Raw genomic sequence first — 20,797 nt, forward strand, 5'->3', positions numbered from 1 at the left:
TTTAGGTTGTAAGCGGGTTAAACTCGGAAGCCGGAAGTAGCCCACCTAAGGAAACAAGTAAACTTTTGAGGGTGCTTACCAAGAAAAACGAGTTTAGCTCAATTTGATTTGCCCAAAAATCGGGATAATTTGTCTTGATACTAGGATATCGTTTCAATAACAGATTAATATTTAGAAGCTTTCGGCAGCGGTTTGTATACGGCCACGTATGTCGTTTGTTTACATGGCAAAACAACTGTCGAGCTAACATTAGCCTAGCCATTTGGCTAGGGGAAATTAAAGTCACGAGCTACAATGAACACATCTTCGGAACAATAACGATACACGGAAGGCTTTGTTAACGTGTCTTTATGCCACAATGCCTTGTTCGTGCGGGAATTGGAGAAGATGGATTCGGCCTTTGGTGGTCTTGTTGTATATTTTATTGCTGCTTGTGGTCCTACCGCTGTGTGTTTGGGAACTTCAGAAGTCGGAGGTGAGTGGGCCGCCAGTACCCGAGCGCCGTATTCTGGGGTATTTGATATGTTTATAATTATTAAAGATAGAAGATTTTTAACATATTTTGTTTTAAAAAAATCAAACGAAAGCTTTGCACATGAGCTTCCATATTTACAATATTGTGCAAAAGCATTTACACGTTTTCATTTTTGTCTGCACTAGTTATCCGTCCTATTTATTATTAATTGTTTGTTGTATGAGCCACCGTGTTGGGTTTAAAAGCGTCACGTGAGTGTGTGCGCGCGTGCCCGCGTGTTTATCCTATCCATGGTCGCGGGAGGGTGCTGCAGCCTATCCCAGCTGACTTTGGGCGAAAGGCAGACTCCATTCTGAACTTGTTGCCCGACAGTTGCAGTGCACACATTTTAAATGTGAAATTTGCAGTTACAATTTATAAATTTGTAGTAATGAGCGCGTACCAATATAAAAAATCTGTTTCGGGCCAATTCTGGCCTTATTTTAAGGAATCGGGTACTTGTGGAAGCCGTCAATACCAGTCACAGATACTTAGGGCAAATCAAATTTGTCGTTGGTGCTATACTGCGGCAGTTTGAACATCGGTGAATAATCATCATCAGAATCAGAATGAAAGTTCTTTATCAACTTTGTACCATGCCCATGACATGGATGACTTAAATGTCAGAGAGATCTTTGACGGTTTTAACAACAATATTGTTCGCCAACAGCAAAATGACAGCCATTTGTGTACCTTGTTGGACTCCTTTTTTTTTATTCATTATTATTCTCATGGTAGGTTGGCACACATAACAAGGCATGGTTCATAGCCGGGATATTTGTCTTCATGACCATTCCCATATCATTATGGGGCATCCTGCAGCATCTGGTTCACTACACTCAGCCTGAGCTTCAGAAACCTATCATCAGGTAAAGGAGCATTAAAACCCTTGTCCTGGAAGATGCCATTTGTTATTATTCATTCCTTCTTATTTGCTTCTTTTCTTTTTAGAATATTGTGGATGGTGCCAATATACAGCTTGGATAGTGTGAGTTAAAAAAAAAACAGTTGCTTAACTTGAATTACGATTGAGGAGGCATTTGATGTGATATCACAACACAATATCGACCTGTAATGTACTGTAAAATATTAAAACATACCACACATAGCACAGTAACCTTTGAAAACTCTTCCAGTGGATTGCCTTGAAATATCCCCACATCGCCATATACGTGGACACGTGCCGAGAGTGCTACGAGGCTTACGTGATATACAACTTTATGACTTTCCTGCTCAACTACTTGGAAAACCAGTACCCCAGTTTGGTCATGATGCTGGAGGTCCAGGAGCAGCAGAAGCACCTCCCGCCGCTCTGCTGCTGCCCACCCTGGCCCATGGGAGAGTGAGTTCACTTCATGTTAGCAACCAGCATTTCCTGTACAACAGTATTCCGCCTACACTTGCAGCCGTCTAAGAGGCAGGTAAAAGCTGAATTGAAGAAGTTAGGGTGTTCAGTCCCAGTGGTGATTCTACTTTCAATCCTGTTGACCCTGGCATCTTATCTAAAGCCAACAGTCTCAAACTTGGGTTTTAAATTGGACAGTAAAAATAAACTGGACAGTGATTTTAAATTAAATCGGCAAATCAGTGTTGTTTGATCCAGCTTCTTTCATTTTAGGCAACTGGCTAAAGCGAAGCCCTTGCATGAAACTGTCGCTCTTCTTCTGGTACCTACTGTATATGTGCTTGTTTTATTTTGGTCTAATTTCCTGCAAATTTATATTACACCATATGGAAAGTGCTTTGTTACAAGTCCAGCTGTTGTGAAATGTGCTCTATAAATCAAGTTGTATTATATTTTTTTTAATTGAGGGCGACCTTTCCTTTCCTTCAAAGGGTTTTGCTCTTAAGGTGCAAGCTGGGAGTACTGCAGTACACGGTTGTTCGACCCGTCACAACTGTTATCGCTCTGTAAGTCACACACCTCACTCATATTTGAATAGATCATTTGTTTTGACGCTGCTTCTTCTTTCTGGCAGCATCTGTCAACTATGCAAAGTGTACGACGAAGGCAACTTCAGCTCCACCAATGCTTGGACCTACTTGGTTATTGTCAACAACATGTCACAGCTGGTACTTGGAATTCTCCATTTGTGTCATTCATATATCGTATATATCGTTTGTACGTAATGTTAATCTTGTGTCCGTCCAGTTTGCCATGTACTGCCTGGTGCTGTTCTACAGGGCTCTGCGAGAGGAGCTGAGTCCCATCAAGCCGGTGGGCAAGTTCCTGTGTGTTAAAATGGTGGTGTTTGTCTCATTTTGGTAAATACTGTCAAGGTTTTTTTTTTTTTTTTTTTTTTTAAATTAATAGGAGTTGTTGCAACTTTTTTTTTTAAAAATGTGTTTTTTTTGCAGGCAAGCTGTGCTCATCGCCTTGCTGGTGAAGGTGGGTGTCATCTCAGAGAAACGCACATGGGACTGGCAAAGTGTGGAGGCCGTAGCCACCGGACTTCAGGTGAACAAATCAAGCGCACGCGTTTATCAATTTAACAGCCTGGGAGTGCCGATTATTCTTGCTAGCCTCTTGTGCTTTTTTTTTTACAAGTTAATTAGCTTGTTTATTGTGTTTTTCTTCATTGATCTTGAGTTTTGTGGTTGTTAGTTGGCTTTTTTTCAATTCTAACTTGGTCATTTGTCAGTTGGCTGGTTAATTCATGATTTCTAGTCAGTTAGATTGTTTGTTGTTGTGAGCTAATACGTCAACTTAGTCCTTAGTTATTAAGCTAGCTTGTTCAACTTGATCGTTTGACTTGTTGGTTGTAGTTAGACGACTTAAACATTGTTAAACTCATAGCGTTGCACAAATTTGCTGTTTGCATATTCAGAGTGCACCTAAAATAAAATAAATAACATGGTTGCTAGTTATCTTGTTAATGTTTATTAACTTGACCATTAGTTAGGTTGTTTCTGTTCAGTGTTTTTATTATTTTATTCGCCATGTGGCTTTTTGATTGGTTGGTATTGTCTCATGAGGTGTTCTGTTGTGATGTTTGGGTGAACATTCACATTTTTTTTTTGTCTCTCTCAGGACTTTGTGATCTGCGTGGAGATGTTTCTGGCAGCCATAGCTCATCACGTGAGCTTCACGTACAAACCTTACATCCAGGAGGCCGAGGAGGGCTCCTGCTTTGACTCCTTTATGGCCATGTGGGACGTTTCCGATGTCAGGGCTGACATCTCGGAACAAGTCCGCAACGTTGGTCAGTGAAAACAATTCAGTTAAATTTGATTTTGTTTACACAGCACTAAATAACGACTGGAATAGGTGGAAATCGGTGAAATGGAACAAAAAAAAAAAACTTATCTGAAATATAGAGGACCCTAACCCTGTGTTAGACATGACACAAATAGCACAGATCTGCATGTAATTGACCCCTCCCATTCGCACACACTCATACCCACACAAAACGTTGTAATTGCCTAGTGGGATTCTTTTTGTCAAAATGAAACCTCAACTCTCTTCAACAGAGTTCCTTTGGCACCAATTTTGCTTCCTCGTTGTTGTCTTAGGTTGGTCAACTTTATTGTCAGGTAGTGTCTTGGGTCTTGGTTGTTTTTAGCTATCTTGGCAATTAGTTTGTTACTTTTTGCAACTTTTCTTCATGGATTTACTATTATAATTAGTTAAAATTTGTATTATTAGTTAACACAATTATTATTTATTTATTTATTAGTTTGTTAGTCAATAATCTTGCTGCTAGTCAGGTAACTTGGTCATTGTTGTTAGGAAATCAGTTAACGTGACAGTCAGTTTTTATTGGGTTAGTTAGGTTGAATTGTTAGTTAGCTCGTTCATCATTTGGTATCTTTTTTGATTCTGTATTCACGTTCATAAGACCATAGTTGTTTACCGTATTTTTACGGCCATAAGACGCGCTGCATCAAAGGGCGCAACACCAGTTGAGGGTGCTATTTCCGTATTTAATGCATATACTAGGCGCACCGCGCTACAAGGCGCTAGCTCAACAGCTCGCTCGCGCTAGCTCAGCTGATGCCAGCTCAACAGGACACTATCCCTTAGGGAATAGAGATATCACCCTGTCTCAATGACAGATGTCATGAAACTATTAGGAATCACTGCTAATAACAATGACTCTAACCATTAAAAGGTGTCTTGGCAATAGTTTACTAGACAACGTCAGGGGAGGGACTTCACTGGTCACCACACTCTTTAGAGTCACGGTTTCAAATCAAAACCAAAAAAAAACTCAGCATACAAGCAAACAATGAAACAAAGAAATAAAAATAACAAAAACATTATAGCAATGGCTTCTTGGGAGCCACTCAGACTCAGCCAATCACATGGCTGTTTAGAGAGATGTGCATGTTGTGCTTTGGGCTTTTTGCAGTCTGTTGTCTAAACCTGGGACGTTTCTTGCTTGCAATAACATAAATGATAAGACAGACTACAACATTGTGGACAGCTGCCCTTATGTCCAGCTTTCTCCCACACCATCACCCAAACACCATAGTCACATAATGTATAAGTCACGGTCAATTAGAAGCATAGATGACTCAGACTTTGACCAGCAGGGTGTGCCAACATGCACTCCGAACAGCCCAATGAGTGAAAGAGTTGATGGACACGAGTGATGCTTAGTCCATATAATGGGCGTGTCGCTTTACAAGGCGCTTTGTTTGTTTTGGGGAAGATTAGGGACTTTAAAGGGCGCCCTATGTCCCGGAAAATACGGTAATTATTCAGGAAACCTAATCCTTAGTTTGGCAGATCAAAAGTTATTCAGTTGAACAAAAAGCCAAAGAACAAGTGCAGAGTTAACCCTCTGACGCGCACAGATTAAATTCTGATGTTTTGTGCAACTTAATAGCCAAACTGTTGTTGAATTCTGAATTGGGGGAGAAAAATCTCAAATCATCAAACACATTTTGTTTTATTTGGCAGGCCGAACAGTAATGGGTCGCCCGAGGAAGCCGTACTTTGGTGCTGCACAGAACTCTGGCGAGCGCTCTGGCCTCCTCTCGTCATCGGCGTCCCAGGATGTTGTTGGCGAGAACGCATCCGATCCACCGTCGCCAGGCGGACGCTACCAGGGCATGGGACGGACTCCACACTCCATGTCGGCCCCTGCTGGCCTTAGCCAAGGACAGGAAGACAGAAGCGACGCAAGCAGGGACGACGATGATGATGACGAAGACAACGATGACGGGGGTGGTGATGGCGGAGCCAAAGAGCCAGCCCAAGCGGATCTTATCGTCATCACATAGTTGTGTAATCGCTGATGAATGGGCGGGACCCAGTGACTTTGCTAACTGGCAAACCAATCAATAACATGACAGCTGCAAGAATGTTCTGTGAGGAAATTACACTTTCTTGGCTTACACAATTGACTCACATCTCTCAGTAATAGACTTTAAAGTCAAATTTTTAAGCAATATTGCCTTTGCCATTTAGCCTCATTTGTCACCTATTTGCAGGGAATTGCACATCTGGTGTCAAATTATCCACTAGTTATTGTGTATGTCATGTTCTACCGGTCATCAAAGAGTATTTTAGGGCCACGCCGAAAAGACAATCTAATACTTACACTACGAGAATGAAGGTGGTAAGTTATGAGAAGAAAAAAATATCTACTAAAAAAGACTTTTTAGTGGCAGTTCTTCAATTGTTTTTATTCCAAAATAGAAAAGTTTTAATTTTGGGTGGTAAGAAATACAGTATTTGCAATTTAACTAAATCAACTTAAAAAGTTTTTCATTGAAACTGTTCATTATAAGGATGTTTTTTGAAAAATAGCTTTCACACCCCCAAGGTAAATTAAAATCAGATTAAACTAAAATTATAAAAATGCAACATTGTTCCCTCACCAAGTTTCGTTCCTTATATCATAAATTACAATTCTTGAATTATATTACTCAACAAAAATGTGTTCTCATAACATTATGGAAAATTACTGTATAGATTGATATACAATATAAAACTTTGCCTTTTTCAGTGTGGCCCCTCATTCTAATGCCTTCCATAGCTTTATTTCTTTCAATAAAAGCAACAATAACACGGAACAAATGGTGGTCTGTTTACAATAAAACACAATAATGGTTATATTTTCCCATTGTATTTATTATTAAAACATATATTTTTGTTGCTAGTTTAAGACAAAGATGCGACAACATTAAAAGACCAAATAACACTGTTTAAAAACACTCATGCTACCAGCTGACAATGATCCAGCCATCACTCGTCTCTCCGCACCTCAATGGAGATGCTGCTGTTGCGGAGCTTGACAGCAAGCCGGACCCTTTCTCCGGCTTCCACCTCCACGGGGTGCTGCAGGACCACAGCGGCCTGCTTCCAGTGAGAGTTCGGGGCCAGCGTGCTGACCTGAGTGTGTTCGTCCAAGTGGATGTCATACCAGAAGGGAACCGCAGTGATTCTGCCCGACAACGTCGTGCGTACCTACGGAAAGCAGTATTGATAACTTTATGAAAAAAGGACGTCGACTTGGATCTTATTGTTGCTCGTATCCTTTTGTCGTACAAGCACACTGTTGCTAATTATAATCTGATAGTTTATTTGTTTCTGTCCGGATTCATCTTTTACAATTGGCATTATTGACTCAACTTTTCTAATGAGGTTTTTGATTAAGCTCTTCTGTGACTGGGCTTCATTATTTAGGAATATATTTTTTCTCATTAAATTGTTTTGCACTGGTGTTAGTTTATTTTGGTACATTTCTTTTTGTTCCCGTTAAACCCTGATTGGACTTTCAAACTGTTACATTAAACTCTTGCGCTGGTCACTAATTAGCTATCAGGCTGGCAATTTTATTTTAATCATCGAAACTGTTTGGTAGATATTCTCATTAGACTTTCTCATGCTGTTTTCTATTATTTCCTTTAAACCTTGATAAGACTTGTAATGTTATAATGCACTAGCCGCTAGCTAGTCAGACAACTTTTTTCACCATAAAAAAAAAAGTTTTCAAAAAGGTCTATTTCCATCTTGTGCAGATGCATATGTTTGTTTTTTTAGGTTTATATGTCCTATTTTTGTTTCCATTAAAACCATTAAGACAACCACGTTATTATCTTAAGTTAGCTAGAATCTAGGTGGCAATTTCTCTAATGTTTCATTTCCATAATCTTCCAGGTTTAGCCCCCTTCTCATTAGCTTGACAGCACTCTCAACCAGATCCTTTTTGCCTTCCTTTGTGGAAAAAAGGACTTGGCTTTTTAGCGACTGGTATTGTACATTATTGTTCACTTGTTTAAGCTGTTGGAGGAGAAGGAGCACAAAGTCATGCTGCTTTAGAATTTCTTACAGCTAGCTAATATGATTTCATTCTTGTCATATGATCGTTTTTGTCATTAAATTGTAAATCTTATTTTGGTCCGTGTCTACATTGAGTCATAATGCAGCATCTTGTACTAGCTCCTAGTAAAGTGGGTACTAAACTACTTTTAGTCACCTGCAGGGATTTGAAAAGGTACACTTTATGGAACCTTGTTTGGCCTACCTGGACCTCTCTGTCGTCGTAGTTAGCGTTAGCGTCCATGAGGTCCAGAACGAAGAGCTCAGTCGGTTCGCTGAGGTGTCGACACGCCAACGTGGAGAAATCAAGGAATACGTGGACCGGAACCTACAACACAAAGCATCACTGATTGATTGGATTGTACAGAATTGGATCCAACAGAATGCAGTAGACACGGCAGCTGAATCGTTAACCATCACTTTGAACACGGCGTGATTAAACTGTTCTTCGAGATAGTAACCATTATCAGTTGACTTTTTGCTTTAACGTACTGAACATGTAGGCAGGCAATATAACATTCACAGTCATGCACTCTTTATCCTCTGCATAGCGCAACTAATATTAGTTTACAGTGTTGCCACATCAGGGCCGTAAAAGTCACCTTCATTTTAACACATTGTAAGCTGTCATGCCTTTCTTTCCTGAGATTTATCCATAGTTTGCTTACGGAGGGCTGGAATAGTGAAATAAATCATTGTCAGGTGTTGTTGACACATATTTTGATTTACATGTATTTAGAATTACGTTTGAAAGATAAATTTCAATATAGTTTTTTTTTTCTCTCAAAGTTACAGAAACACACAACAGATGGATGAAATGACTACAAGTGCTATTGAAAATGGATAGATTAACAACGGATGGTGTTTATTTGAGGAACGCATTTCATGGCTACTTACGGTGAATTGGTTGATAAACGGCGCAATGTTGAAGCCGAGCGTGGCCTCGCGGCCCTGGACGGCGCTCTCGAGCAACAGCGTGTCCGACTCCACCAGCACGCCGAGCACAGCCATTTTGTAAGGGAAGACGCGACCGCCGCGCTCCAGCAGGCATCTTAGGAAACACAAAATGGGAACATTCCCAAAGGAAATATGGAAATCTAACCAATGCCTTAAATGTTGAATGACTGCAAATGTTTTCCCTCACCTGGCCAGAGACGCCTTTTCCATCAGCTTCTGCCTCACGAGTCCACACGTCTCCACGCAGTCCAGGAAGATGGCACTCCACAGTTTCTCACGCGACGGCCTCTGTAACGCACCCTGTTCGTCCTCGCCGTGGTTGAGCCAAAACTCCAAACTCCCCTCCGGAACGCCGTTGGCGCGGGCAAGGCGTTCCAACACTTCCTGTTGCTTGCTCTTCTCCACCGAGCTGTAGGCCTTCACTCCGCCGTGGCTGGCGGCGATGAGGGACAGCATGGAGAAGCCCTCCGACACGTCCAGAACATACAGAGGGTCCGCAGGGAAGGGTTCCTGCTCATTTAAAGAGACAAGTTTTTTGTTTTTTTTATACTTTATTTTAATGCAAGCTTAATCTACAAGACCAAAACATGTTTGCACATTAAATCTGATAGAGTTTATTGTAATAAAGATGAATTTACTGCTTGGGTTTGAGAACTTGCATACAGATTAGGAACGTGGTGGATTTGTGGATAAGGACTGATCAAAAAAATAACGAGTACATTGTTAAATACTTCAAAAAAGTACAACCAAACTCAGTTTTGCTCCTGCTGCCTTTTAAAAAACATACGCTAGCATGCATGTTATCTTATGTTTTAGCGTGCATGCATTCTAAGCAAAGGTTAGATCAAATCAAATTTCATACTTTCCAAACTTGGGTAGGAACACCAGCGGGGTCCTCCAGGCGTTGGGATTGGGACTTCAAACGGCTGATGAGTTTGGACAAGGTGCCGGCAAAGCTCCGATGGTAGTCGGAATTGTTCAAGAGCGCCATTTCCGAGCACTCCAACATACAGATATCTTGGTGTTGACGTGTTTGGAGTGATGCCAGGGCACTGCACAGCTCCGCTTCCGCATTGGGGACGAAGTCGCCAGAGTCTCGATGGTCCGGACATGTGCCGAGACGGATCTCTTGACTGCCGCGCAGCACGGCCACGCTGCACAGTCTTAGGTAGGCGTCCCGGCAGGAAACTTCCACGATCAACTCATCGTCGCCTTTTAGGAGAAAACCTAATAGAAAAAAAAATAAATAAATAAATAAAAAAACTATTTGTTGAAATAGGTGGAGATTTTTTATTATAGCGAGTTATTTTGTTTTGATTTTTGTTTTTAGCTTGTTAGTTTTATATTTTTTCAAAAATGCTTAATTGTAATTTAGTTTATTAGTTGATGGCTCATTGGAGAAGTCCAAAATAATTTGCACTTTGTGAAACCAAATTCAAATACCATAATATCTTGGTGTATCATTCAACTGTTTTTCCAGTATTTAAAAAAAAAAAAAAGAAAGCTATTAGTCTGAGCAGAAATATACTTTTTTCAGTCTTTCCACATTAATTCCAAGACTTTACTCAAGTAAATATCGTTTCCAAGCTTCGTAAAAAAATTGTAATTGAAAAACACAATTAATCGCAATCAATTATGTAAATATTTGTGAGGAATAATATATATATATATATATATATATATAAATATAATATGAAAATTAAAATTCATTTTGAAAAATGTGAAATATGATGGCAGTTATTGCCACTGCAAAATTACATCAACAGTAACACACTATGATAGCAGTGACATAAGCATAACATATTTAATATTATAATTACAATGTCTCATCTAAAGACAATAAATACAGAATACCAAAAAGTGGTGCCATAAAAAGTAAAGTTTAAAAAAAATGTTTAGCCTTTTATAGCCATCAAGCTCGTGTAGACTGAGACGGTGATGATAGAATTGTAAATGAAATGGAATTGGAGATCAGGACAAGTGGCAGCGGAAGGAGAGCAATGAGATTCAAAGGGACACGGGGCGGGGCAGGTTGTGGTGGGGGATTCCTTCAGGAATAACATCTGTTCACGTCTTCATGTCAAGATGAGAGCGATATGCATATTTCATGATCGCTAAAGAGTGTCACAGCCGATCGCGGCGCACAAATAATCGTGGAATGGGAAGAAGCGGATAGTTGATGGACGTGGATGTCGACGGATTCCCGTGACGACGACGAGAGTCAAGTCAGCCGCCGTCTGGAGGATGACATGTTGTGCGTCTGATTCTATTAGCATCATGACCACATTCTGTTCCATGCGAGGAAAGAGCACTCTTCTGATTGCAGGAGAAAATGTTTGATGAATAGATTTATGTCACAAATTAAATCAGTCCGTCAAGTTTAAAAGACCCACAACGAACAAACGAAAATAATTAAGGATAAAGATTTTTTTAGGCCGATACCAATTCCAAAATTTGCCAAAATAAAATTCTGATAACTGACTAATCCGCCAATTGATTAAAAATATATGTATAAAGAATAAAATAACTTATTTTCTGGAAACTTACGCTTAGAACCATTAAGATATGAATTACAGGCAGACCATTTGACTGTTTTCCAATACATAGTTCCACAGTGTATTTGAGGATGTTGCAAGCAATCATAAACTGGGGCATGGTATTTTTTGAGCAGAAGCCACGATTAGAGAGAATACTGGACCCGTATTTTTCAGCGATGTTCAGTTAAATTGTATGGGTTGCTTTAGGGAATCTCAACCACTGGAAAGACGCCCTTGAGCAAGGCACTAAACCCCCAATTGATGTGAGACACCACTTGGCGCAATCCCCTGCCCATTGGAGTTCTTCGCTTACTTAGAAGTGACTGGTTGTCATTTGGCGCTGCGCAATGAACAAATTCCCATTTTACCCTTGCTGGTGTGCTCGGGGTAGATGGCTTGCTCCCAGCAGGTATTCTCGTGGGGTCCCGTTGACAAGCTGCTCTCTTCGTCCAAGTGCAACTGGAACCACACCGCCAGGGCGTCCAGCTCGCCCTCCTGCACCACTGGCAGGCGCATACGCTGCACCGGCCTGGAGCTCAGTCCCTCCAGCTCCTGCAAAGGCATGCAATAGTTTGATTTTTGACTTGGGCTTAGGGGTAAAAGTCCAACAAGGCAGACAAAACTACAAATAGGTTACATTTGGCGAATTAATAGATCAGAGGGTTTGAATTGTCATCATTCAACAACTTTTAATGACAGTGCAGGCAAGGAACTGACTTATATCGTGAGTAAAACTGACCCCTTCAAAATTATATACATTTTTTGTAAAACTTAATGTGCTGGTCATTCACAACTAAACACAGAGCACATCAAAGTGGCCTTAAGATAATGACAGAAAATTTTCTGCTGGCCTGATTTAATTTTTTTTCTTCTATTTGTTAACCCAACAGCAAAATTGTCTGTGTGAATTTGTAACATTTTGTCACAATTTCAATAAAAAAAGACTAGTGTGCTGGCTAAAAATTAGGGGGTTCTGGATTCAATATTTGTTATTTCGATATCGGATTGCTGCCGGATATCTGCCAAAAAAAACAAACAAACAAACAAAAAAGCAGGATGGGATTTTATTTATTATATATGCAAAATCTTCCATATGAGGACTCATACAAGAAGCCCATTTCGCAATCCGCTCCTAGTCTTGAATCCCAGCAGCTGCCGGATCTAACATGCAGACTGACCGCACAAGATCAAAACACTCACTCCTGTAAAGTAGCTAAAGAAAAAAGTTGGCGGTGTGGAAGTCACCATATTATTTTATTATAGATAATATATTACGGTAAAAATAAATAAATAAATAAAAAGCGCTTGCACGCCTGTCATTCACACGAATGATAGTTGTAGAGAAGGTAATATACTGTAATTTAATGTAATCTAATTTAATTCATTCAATTGATTGCTTTTACTGCTCTGATGAAGTAAGTTAGGTCTGACTTGAGTTTTCCAAACTAAAGTTCTATTGTCCCAAAAAACACAAGTTCATCAGTCATCACGATTCTTTATTCCTTCTGCATTTCCTCTCAAACAAGCAATGTGCATGATGAGGATAGATAAATTAGGTTGGCTTGTCTGCAGTCCAAATTGCCCAGTTACACAGCGTCTGTACTTGTCTGCTTGCATGATCAACTTGTTAATAATAAAGTCTGCGAGGTGCTAATGAATGAGAAAACCCCTGCAGGCCACCCATGATGCAAAATGTTTTGGTTCCAGAAGACCAATGCCAGTGAATTAATTATCTTTTTGATTATTAATCTGTATAGTTATTAGATCCTCTGCTGGAGGAGAGAGACTCATAGAAGACAAAAAAGCACATAGGGGCTCATTAAACAGTCACCCTTTAAATTGTAAGGGATTCCGAGACAAGGCCACTGAAGGAGAGGTGCGTTGACCTGGAATTCCTACACCCCGGTTCTTGTTATTTTACAGGTGATAGTGTCCTAATGAAACCCTGATATATTCAATTTGTCTTTGAGAATTTAATATAGCAAATACAAAACAACTTTATTTAAATAGGAAATACCAAAACTGTGGCAGAGTAGAAATCAGCTCTGGGTCGTACCTGAGAAGAAAATCGGGGGGATTTTGCTGCTTATCTCATGTTCCACAAACGGAATATTAATCAGACTGCTATGATTGACTAGTGAAGCCACATAGAACATTTTATAGCAAATCGTTTTGGGGGGTTGACTTCCTTTTTAAAATACACAAATAACTAATGGCAAATTATTGTTTTGCAATTAGACACGTTATCACCCGACTATATGAAACTCCTCTCCTTAGTTCAACACGGGACTGACAATTAAATATATCAGTGAAGGCAAACATTTGATTGCATTTTATTCGCAAATTATTTATTATGGGATAGATTCATTTAATGCGAAACAATTTCTTTTTACTCCTCTAAAAAGAATGTGATTTTATTTTTTTGTTTAGTAGTGAAAAGAAAAACAGTGTCAAGATGTGGACTCTGCCCTTTGTAAGAATACCAACCATTGACAAAAACTACCTCCTTAAGAGTGATTATAAAAATGTGGTAAAATCTCAGCTCGCCTGCACGTTGTTGAAGTCGATGTGGAGTACGGTGAGCGGCTCGGTCAGGGCTGTGTAGCCTCCAGGCAGCCTGCTGAGTCTCTCGGTGGTGTACGGCTCCATGGAGTCGTCCGGCTCTGTGCTGCAGCTCACCGGACTGCGCAGCTGCTCGGCCGCCGCCAATGACAGACCGCCCACCTCGGATACGCATAACCTGAACAAAAAAATAATCTGCATGCGTTAATACTCATTTGCAGAACTCTTAGGTCTTGTTGTGTGTTACTGTTTTCCGCTTGTTTGGGGACAATTTTGTCCATGTACAGACAGTTGGACTGAGAAAAGAAAATAATCATTTTGCGATGTATTGCGATACTTTTCGTGCCGATACCAAGTATCGAAACGTTTTTGGAGTATCCATACTTTTGATGTTGGAATTATTTGATGAACGCATAGTCATGATGGTGGTGCTTGGTAATCTAAGTCAGTTTCCAAGTGGTACTTACGGGAAATGTTTGAGAAACACGGCACCGAGCTAATAAACATCTCTTTCAGAAACAAAGAATCAATTTTCTGGTTCAAAAGTCTAATTAATCATGCAATCTCCAATCGACATTTTCAAGTGGTTAGACTGGAATAAAAGCCATTTCAACAAAATGGTATGATTCAAAAAGAATGATTTTGAGAAAAAAGATTTTCTGCTACAACTGGCCAAACGTGTCCATGCAAAAGATCCACCATTTAACACATTCACTGTCAGCCAGGATAAAATGAACGTACTTTTTGGCGTCTATATCCGTCAATGGCAGTGGATGAGTTAATGTGAAAATTTTGATAGCAAAATGAAGCAAGGTAGAAACAACTCATATATGGGTTATCAATTCAGAGAGTTCACACTAACAATGTGGTTTGTTTACTTATTATGACGACGGATCTCCAGGCACTCCACAGCCATGGCGAATACAGTGGCTCTGGCGGGGATGACCCTGCCGGTCACAGAAGGGTCCCTGAATGCAGTCTCTTCACTCTGTGTGAAAATATAACACAACTGACTCAATGAACATTAAGAACATTTGCAGCTTTTAGAGCAGCCACTGGAGATAATTCCTGCCAAGATTGCTTTAATCGTCACCTGCGGAGGCAATAGCAGGTGGTGCCAGGCATGGATGAGGCTCTCGATGATGCCTTCTCCGAACAAGCCAGCGTCTACCGTCTCCGTCACCACCAATGACACCCTGGCCGATCAACAAAGAAATTGGAGGGTGGTGAGTTAGGAGGGAGGGAGGAAGCGAATGTTTTTTTGTTTTTTTTTTTAATGTAGCGTACGTAATGCCTCTAGATACCATAATCAAATTGAATGGCAATGCGCATTTAAGGGTTATCTGATTGGCAAAAATCAGATAAACACATACAATGCCATGTGAAAGTATTCATTTATTACACATCTTTGCGCTACGCATATTGCCAAAATTGCTATGACATTATTTTTTTCAATATAATGTGCAGCCCTAATAGATTAGATTAGATCAGCTCTTCTCAAAGTTGCTTTTCTGCCCGCAGAATGCATTGTGTGGCGCAATACATTTAATTATAATTAAGTTATTAATTAAGTTAACCAGTGGTTGAGATTAATAAAGACATTAATCCTTGTCATATGTTTATTACAGGGATATTATTTATTTAACACATTCACGATTGACTCAAATGGCAATGTGTTTTTCTTTATTTTCAAACAAACCACGACTTAGGGTTCCGTGTAAAATAGTGACAACCCTGTGACTTCCTGGCAAACTTGCATTGCTCATTTAAGCAAAAATTAAGATGCTTTTTTTTATTTAATACCCATAAAAAGATCAACACATTACATGTGATATAAATAGGTCACTGTACATCTTTTTGTGTATTAAATAATTATCCCGGCGTTAATTGTGAACAATTGCTATAGTTGGTTTAGAGCGCATAATTAGAGGTAAAAACATCAGCCATTTGACGGATTATTTACGCCGATGTTTGGACCGATTCAAATAATTCCTATTCCACAAACACAATATTAATTAGAACCCTATTCAGATAGTTGGGTTCGCACAGAATGTATTATTAGTATAGAAATATTTTGCCTTCCCCTTCAATTTTATGTTTTAAGAAATAACTGGTATCTAAACATTTCGGGACATGACATTTTCTAAACTCAAATATGTTGCGTTTCCCATAACTTGTGTAAGAACTCTGTGTGTACCTGTGCGGGATGTCCTTTGGCACTTCCATTTCCAGAGACTTCATGTGGAGGATCTTGATGCCGCCGTCCATCCCGTTGGCCGCCACCACCTCGCAAGCCAGCTCGTACATTGTCTTGGAAAGCTCGCATGCGTAAACCTCAGCGGCCCCCGCCTTCTTAGCGCACATGCTGACAATTGGAGAGTAATGTCGGAAATGATGTAAACGATAAGGCAAGACAATGTCATAACCAATCACTAAACATAGCCTAGTGTCTGTATCTCACCCAAGGATCCCAGTGCCAGTACCTATGTCCAATACGGTGTTGCAACCGCCGCGCACCGCCTTCTGGATGGCCTGCTGGTACTTGCGGTTGCGCCCGTGGTCGTTGAGCATGAGGAAGTGCCAGCGCTCCACCAGCCAGTTGGCCACACGATAGAAGTTCTCCCTGGCCTCCGGGAAGTCGGGCTTCAGCTTCAGGGCTTTGAAGAAATGGCCCGCCGCTTCATCTCGGAAGCCCATTCTGAGTTGTTTAAAAAAAATATATATATAATGTTTACAAGATAATGTTTTACATCATAAAGGAGTCATTATAATATTTGAATGAAAATCATAATTTCACCATTGCGGAACTAATCAAGGCCTTTATTTACAGTAAATAAATAAAAGCAAATTATGTTGGTCAGCTTGCATGATCTTTGCTGAAATCTCTACCTTAATGTTCAATAGCCATGTGTAATTAATTTTGCAAGATTTTCATTTTGTTCCTGATTTTACGGTAATTAGAACAATAATACAACAACTCTTTTCCTTGATTTCGGATTTCAAAACTGGTAAGCATATCAATTTGTTGTGTTTATCTATGTATATATTTATTTGGTTTCTCTGTCATAGTCAGAGATGGGAATTTCATCCCTGGGACAGAACGGTCAGTCCATCCGGGCACGTTTTTGGGACAGAAGACAAGACATTTTTAAAAAAGGACAGACTAATCAAGGATGGAAGTGGGTTTTCCTCCATCCCTTTAATAGTCCCTAACCGGGTCTAGTACCACGTGATTGGAATTCAAATACTTGCACTCACAGCAGAATAAAATCTTGTAATGCTGTTCCGTGTACTGGCCCTTTCAGTGAGAGTTCAATTGAGAGAGCGAGCGAGCGAGAAGTGACATGTGTGGCTGTGTGAAGAAGCAATTGAGAGCCAAACTAAGCATCCTAAGCTGCATTTAATTAGCGAGTTAAATCCAAGGACATAAGCACTTGAATAGGACAAAGTAGGACGGCGATTATTTTTATAAATATGGATGAAAGTGTACGGACGGAAGGGTGCCCAGCTCGCGCTCGGAGGATCCACGACAGATGAGCAAAATGCGGTAAAGTGCCCATGTATGGTCATATTGGCCCAATGAGGGAAGCCGACACTACAAAGTGGCCTACAACAAAAGTGGGTTGTGTGTACATCAAAAATGAGCGCATACCTGAACAGGTGCTCGCCCATGCTGTTCAGAATGACCTCGTCTGCAGGGAAGAGCTCCAGTGCTTGCTCGTAGCAGCCAAACAGGTCCTGAATGCGGCCCGCCGAGTCCAGCTCCTCGGCCCACTTAAAGAGTGTAAAGCGGAAGGACTCCTACATGAAAACCAAGGAAGAAAATATATATATATAATGTAATGACCATTTCAGTATCTGCATCGAGGCATTCCAGTCAGAATTTTGTTTTACATCATAGATGACCTGGATTACCACGTTGCAGACAGGAACAAAGCCAGCGGGAGCAGCGGAAGACGTGGCAATTTTGAGAGAAAAACACAGTGCCAAAAATGAAATATATAAATAAACGACGAGTCGACTATTAAAACTAATTGTTGACGATTTTGATCATTAAGGTTGTTGTGATTACTTGACTAAACTTGCCAGCCTGAGTGACAAGACTGCTAACGTCTTGTGAGGTTTTTTTTTTTGTATTTTTTTTATTAGCAGCGCGGTCACAGACATTACCCTGGCAAAGTCCTTGAACTCGGGCGCCAGATTGAGGACCAGGAGGTAGTGCACAAATGCGGGCCCATAGTCTTGGCTGAAGAGACATTGCTGGGCACTTTCCAGGGAGCTGGACACCAGTTCGTTCCTGGCTGGGTCCTCTCGGCGCCGCCTGCGAGTTCTTCTGCCACCATGCTTTGGCCTCGCGCTGGCATTAGGCATCCCCTGTAAACAAGCCAAGATAAACAACTATTGATCGATCCTCATTTAGGTTGTGAATGAGCTTAAGCCAATTGCAGCTGACAGAATTTGAATGTTTACCAGTGACACAACAACGGTGAATTTAGAGCAGGGGTTTTAAAATCAAATCCTCAAGGACTGTGCTCCTGATTGTTTTCCATAACTCCCTGCTGCAACACACCTGGTTTAAATCGTCAGGATTGTTATCCAGCGAGCCAACTTTGCTGATTATTTGATCATTTGAGTCAGTTGTGTTGCAGCAGGGAGTGGTGGAAAACATGCGGACAGCAGACCTTGAGGAACAGGATTGAAGACATATGATTCAGAGTCTTCAATTCACCTAACATCCATGTTTTGTAATGTGTGCGTCGGTATAGCCAGAGAAAACACAAAAACATTGCCCGAGCTGGGAATTGGAGCAAAGGACCTCTTAACTGAGAGGCAGACTTCCAAACCACAACAGCATGATTCTGCCCATTTTGACATTATTAGATCAATTATATTTTTGTAAAATTATGATCCTCTTTCAATATTACAAATTTATTCTGGAGATATTTTGTTATTCATCTCATTAAACTCTGATTAGGTCACCGTACAATTAAGAAACCCTCCTCCCTTGTAATACTGCAACATTATTTTATATATTTTGAGAATAATGGGAAAATAATATTACAATATTTTTGCAAATAACAAGATCTTACATGATAGCTTATGCTATAGATATTTTTCTTTGGATATGACATTTTCACTCATTATTAAAGTAAAATTGACACTTATTTGTCACATTACTATTATATACTTGTAATAGTATTAATATCCTGTAAAATTCCAATTTTATACCAGTAAAATTATATTATATCATATATATTATTCCACTATCTTGTTGTCGACTGTTTTTTTCTGGCAATAGTTTCTCCATCATTTTGTTGTTTATTTTTGCTGTTTAGCTCATAAAATTACGACCACGTGCCCAGGACATTATTAATTAGTTGATACATTATTATTATTAAAATGATATGATATTACACGTTCATCACCTTCCCTTTGTAATATTAAGAATCAGGCAGGCAAACCATTAGTGAAGTTGTGCTGCTGTTTTGTTTTAATCAAAATTCTGTAGTTTTAATGTATGCAAAGAGCGTCACCGTGAGGACACATTTAGGCATGGACAGACTAATATACTGCAAAACTAGGATTCTGTATCATACAAGTAACGTGTTGATGAAATACAACAAATGATCAGAATTCTGCGTCATAGACATGTATTGTTATTTTTTTAAAATGCAACTCGTTACGCGTCATTACTGCTGCCTTACCGTGAAATAGTTTAGATCACAGCCAGATGATCTCTAGAACGAGGTACTTATTGTCGTTTCAAACCCAAAAAAAGAAACAATACAAACGACGTTTTGGGTGACGTTTCTGACACGCTTTACATCAAAATGTCTTTAATAATAAGCCTACGGAAGGCTCTTCTTCTCCAAGGAGGCATCTCGCAGTCGGCTCAAAGCAAGCTGAAAGAACCCATCGATACGTAAGGTTTATTCCCCAATTCAAATACACAGGTTGCGTTCGCCGGAGCTAATCGCATTACTGCGCTAGTCAGGTCCTTCTGGTAAATCGGCTCGGGTGTTGCACATTTATGTAAATATAATTCCGCCGCCGCAGGTTCCCTCAATTTTAAAACTGTATTTTGCGCAGAAATGTATAACGATTATGTATAACGATTTGAAACCAACCTTATAAATACTCATAAAAAATATTGTCATCCTCCACATGATTGTAATGTTTCAGCTTGATCGTGGTCATTTTTTGCGTCTTTTACTACATTAATTTTTATTTTTGACCCCTCAAATACCAATTTGCAAAATATGCAACCTCAAAAATAACTTTTTAAAAATTATTTATATTTTTAATTCTTTCTATTATACTCAATTTTCTCTTATATTGTTCATGTCTTTCCACAAACTGTAGAACAGGCTTTCGACAGCAAGCGGAGGGGATGTCAAGATCTTAAATGAAATGTACGAGATCTGTCAGAGATGTTCCAGGACTGGTGTCACAAAAGCTATTTCAAATCCAAATCATAATATTCCCAATCATTTGGGAGCAGACATACCAGCACACATACTAAGAAATTCTGTCGCGCGTGCTTCATTCAGAGCGCGAGAAGAGGAGAGAACTACTGCAGGATAAATCACAACATGCCTGCTTGCAAATTGAACTGAGCATCCGGTAGTTCCTGGCTGAGAACAACAAAAGCAACCTCGCTAACCACCCGACCTGGCTCCGTGGGATTTTTAAAACATGACGACTTCAATAAAACCGTGACATCAGACCTGAGGACGATCCCGGAAGAATCCTTCCAAGAATGCATGTTGGGATTATTTAGAAAGGGAGTTGGTAGTTTTGATTTGAACCGTATCATTTGCGACGACGCCAGTCCTAGAATTTATCTGACACATTCATTCTCTTTTTTTAATTCTTATTTTTAAGTTGGGATGACAAGACAAAGAAAAACATGTTTAAAACGATGTTTAAAAACAAGAGTCAAAGAATATAATA

General features: G+C 39.9%; 2 protein-coding genes across 3 annotated transcripts; one reads left to right on the forward strand and one right to left on the reverse strand.

Moving 5' to 3' along the window:
• tmem184c (transmembrane protein 184C) lies at positions 1–6,578 on the forward strand. Its single transcript, XM_088303282.1, has 10 exons — positions 1–475; positions 1,253–1,383; positions 1,466–1,502; positions 1,651–1,856; positions 2,351–2,425; positions 2,494–2,587; positions 2,667–2,779; positions 2,873–2,972; positions 3,546–3,717; positions 5,421–6,578. The coding sequence occupies exons 1-10, from the start codon at positions 359–361 to the stop codon at positions 5,741–5,743; spliced, it is 1,368 nt and encodes a 455-aa protein (XP_088159408.1). The 5' UTR covers positions 1–358; the 3' UTR covers positions 5,744–6,578.
• Positions 6,576–19,834, reverse strand: prmt9 (protein arginine methyltransferase 9). Of its 2 annotated transcripts, none has more exons than XM_088303280.1 (14): positions 19,549–19,834; positions 18,014–18,217; positions 17,496–17,644; positions 16,305–16,541; positions 16,041–16,208; positions 14,937–15,039; positions 14,722–14,831; positions 13,829–14,021; positions 11,650–11,833; positions 9,607–9,971; positions 8,932–9,254; positions 8,685–8,838; positions 7,993–8,115; positions 6,576–6,932 (listed from the first exon to the last, which is right to left on the reverse strand). In XM_088303280.1, exons 2-14 carry the CDS (start codon positions 18,212–18,214, stop codon positions 6,711–6,713), a joined length of 2,532 nt encoding a protein of 843 aa, XP_088159406.1. In that variant the 5' UTR covers positions 18,215–18,217; positions 19,549–19,834; the 3' UTR covers positions 6,576–6,710. The 2 variants fall into 2 exon arrangements, with proteins under 2 accessions (XP_088159406.1, XP_088159407.1); XM_088303281.1 differs by lacking the exon at positions 19,549–19,834 and adding an exon at positions 18,314–18,429.
• Positions 19,835–20,797: the final 963 nt, after the last annotated feature.

Source organism: Idiotropiscis lumnitzeri, chromosome 8 (assembly GCF_059441095.1).
Source record: "Idiotropiscis lumnitzeri isolate Australia: NSW breed Sydney's pygmy pipehorse chromosome 8, RoL_Ilum_1.0, whole genome shotgun sequence".
NCBI classification, from domain to species: domain Eukaryota; kingdom Metazoa; phylum Chordata; class Actinopteri; order Syngnathiformes; family Syngnathidae; genus Idiotropiscis; species Idiotropiscis lumnitzeri.

Bases quoted from the DNA above. Each gene is read 5' to 3' on its own strand.
- tmem184c (XM_088303282.1), top strand. From the start codon at position 359: ATGCCTTGTTCGTGCGGGAATTGGAGAAGATGGATTCGGCCTTTGGTG. The intron at 476-1,252 runs GTGAGTGGGCCG...TTCTCATGGTAG, and splicing joins GGGAACTTCAGAAGTCGGAG to GTTGGCACACATAACAAGGC. The intron at 1,384-1,465 runs GTAAAGGAGCAT...TTTTCTTTTTAG, and splicing joins CTTCAGAAACCTATCATCAG to AATATTGTGGATGGTGCCAA.
- prmt9 (XM_088303280.1), bottom strand. From the start codon at position 18,214: ATGCCTAATGCCAGCGCGAGGCCAAAGCATGGTGGCAGAAGAACTCGC. The intron at 14,022-14,721 runs GTAAACAAACCA...TTTTTTGTTCAG, and splicing joins GAGATCCGTCGTCATAATAA to GTTATGCGTATCCGAGGTGG. The intron at 8,116-8,684 runs GTAAGTAGCCAT...TTTGTGTTGTAG, and splicing joins CGTTTATCAACCAATTCACC to GTTCCGGTCCACGTATTCCT.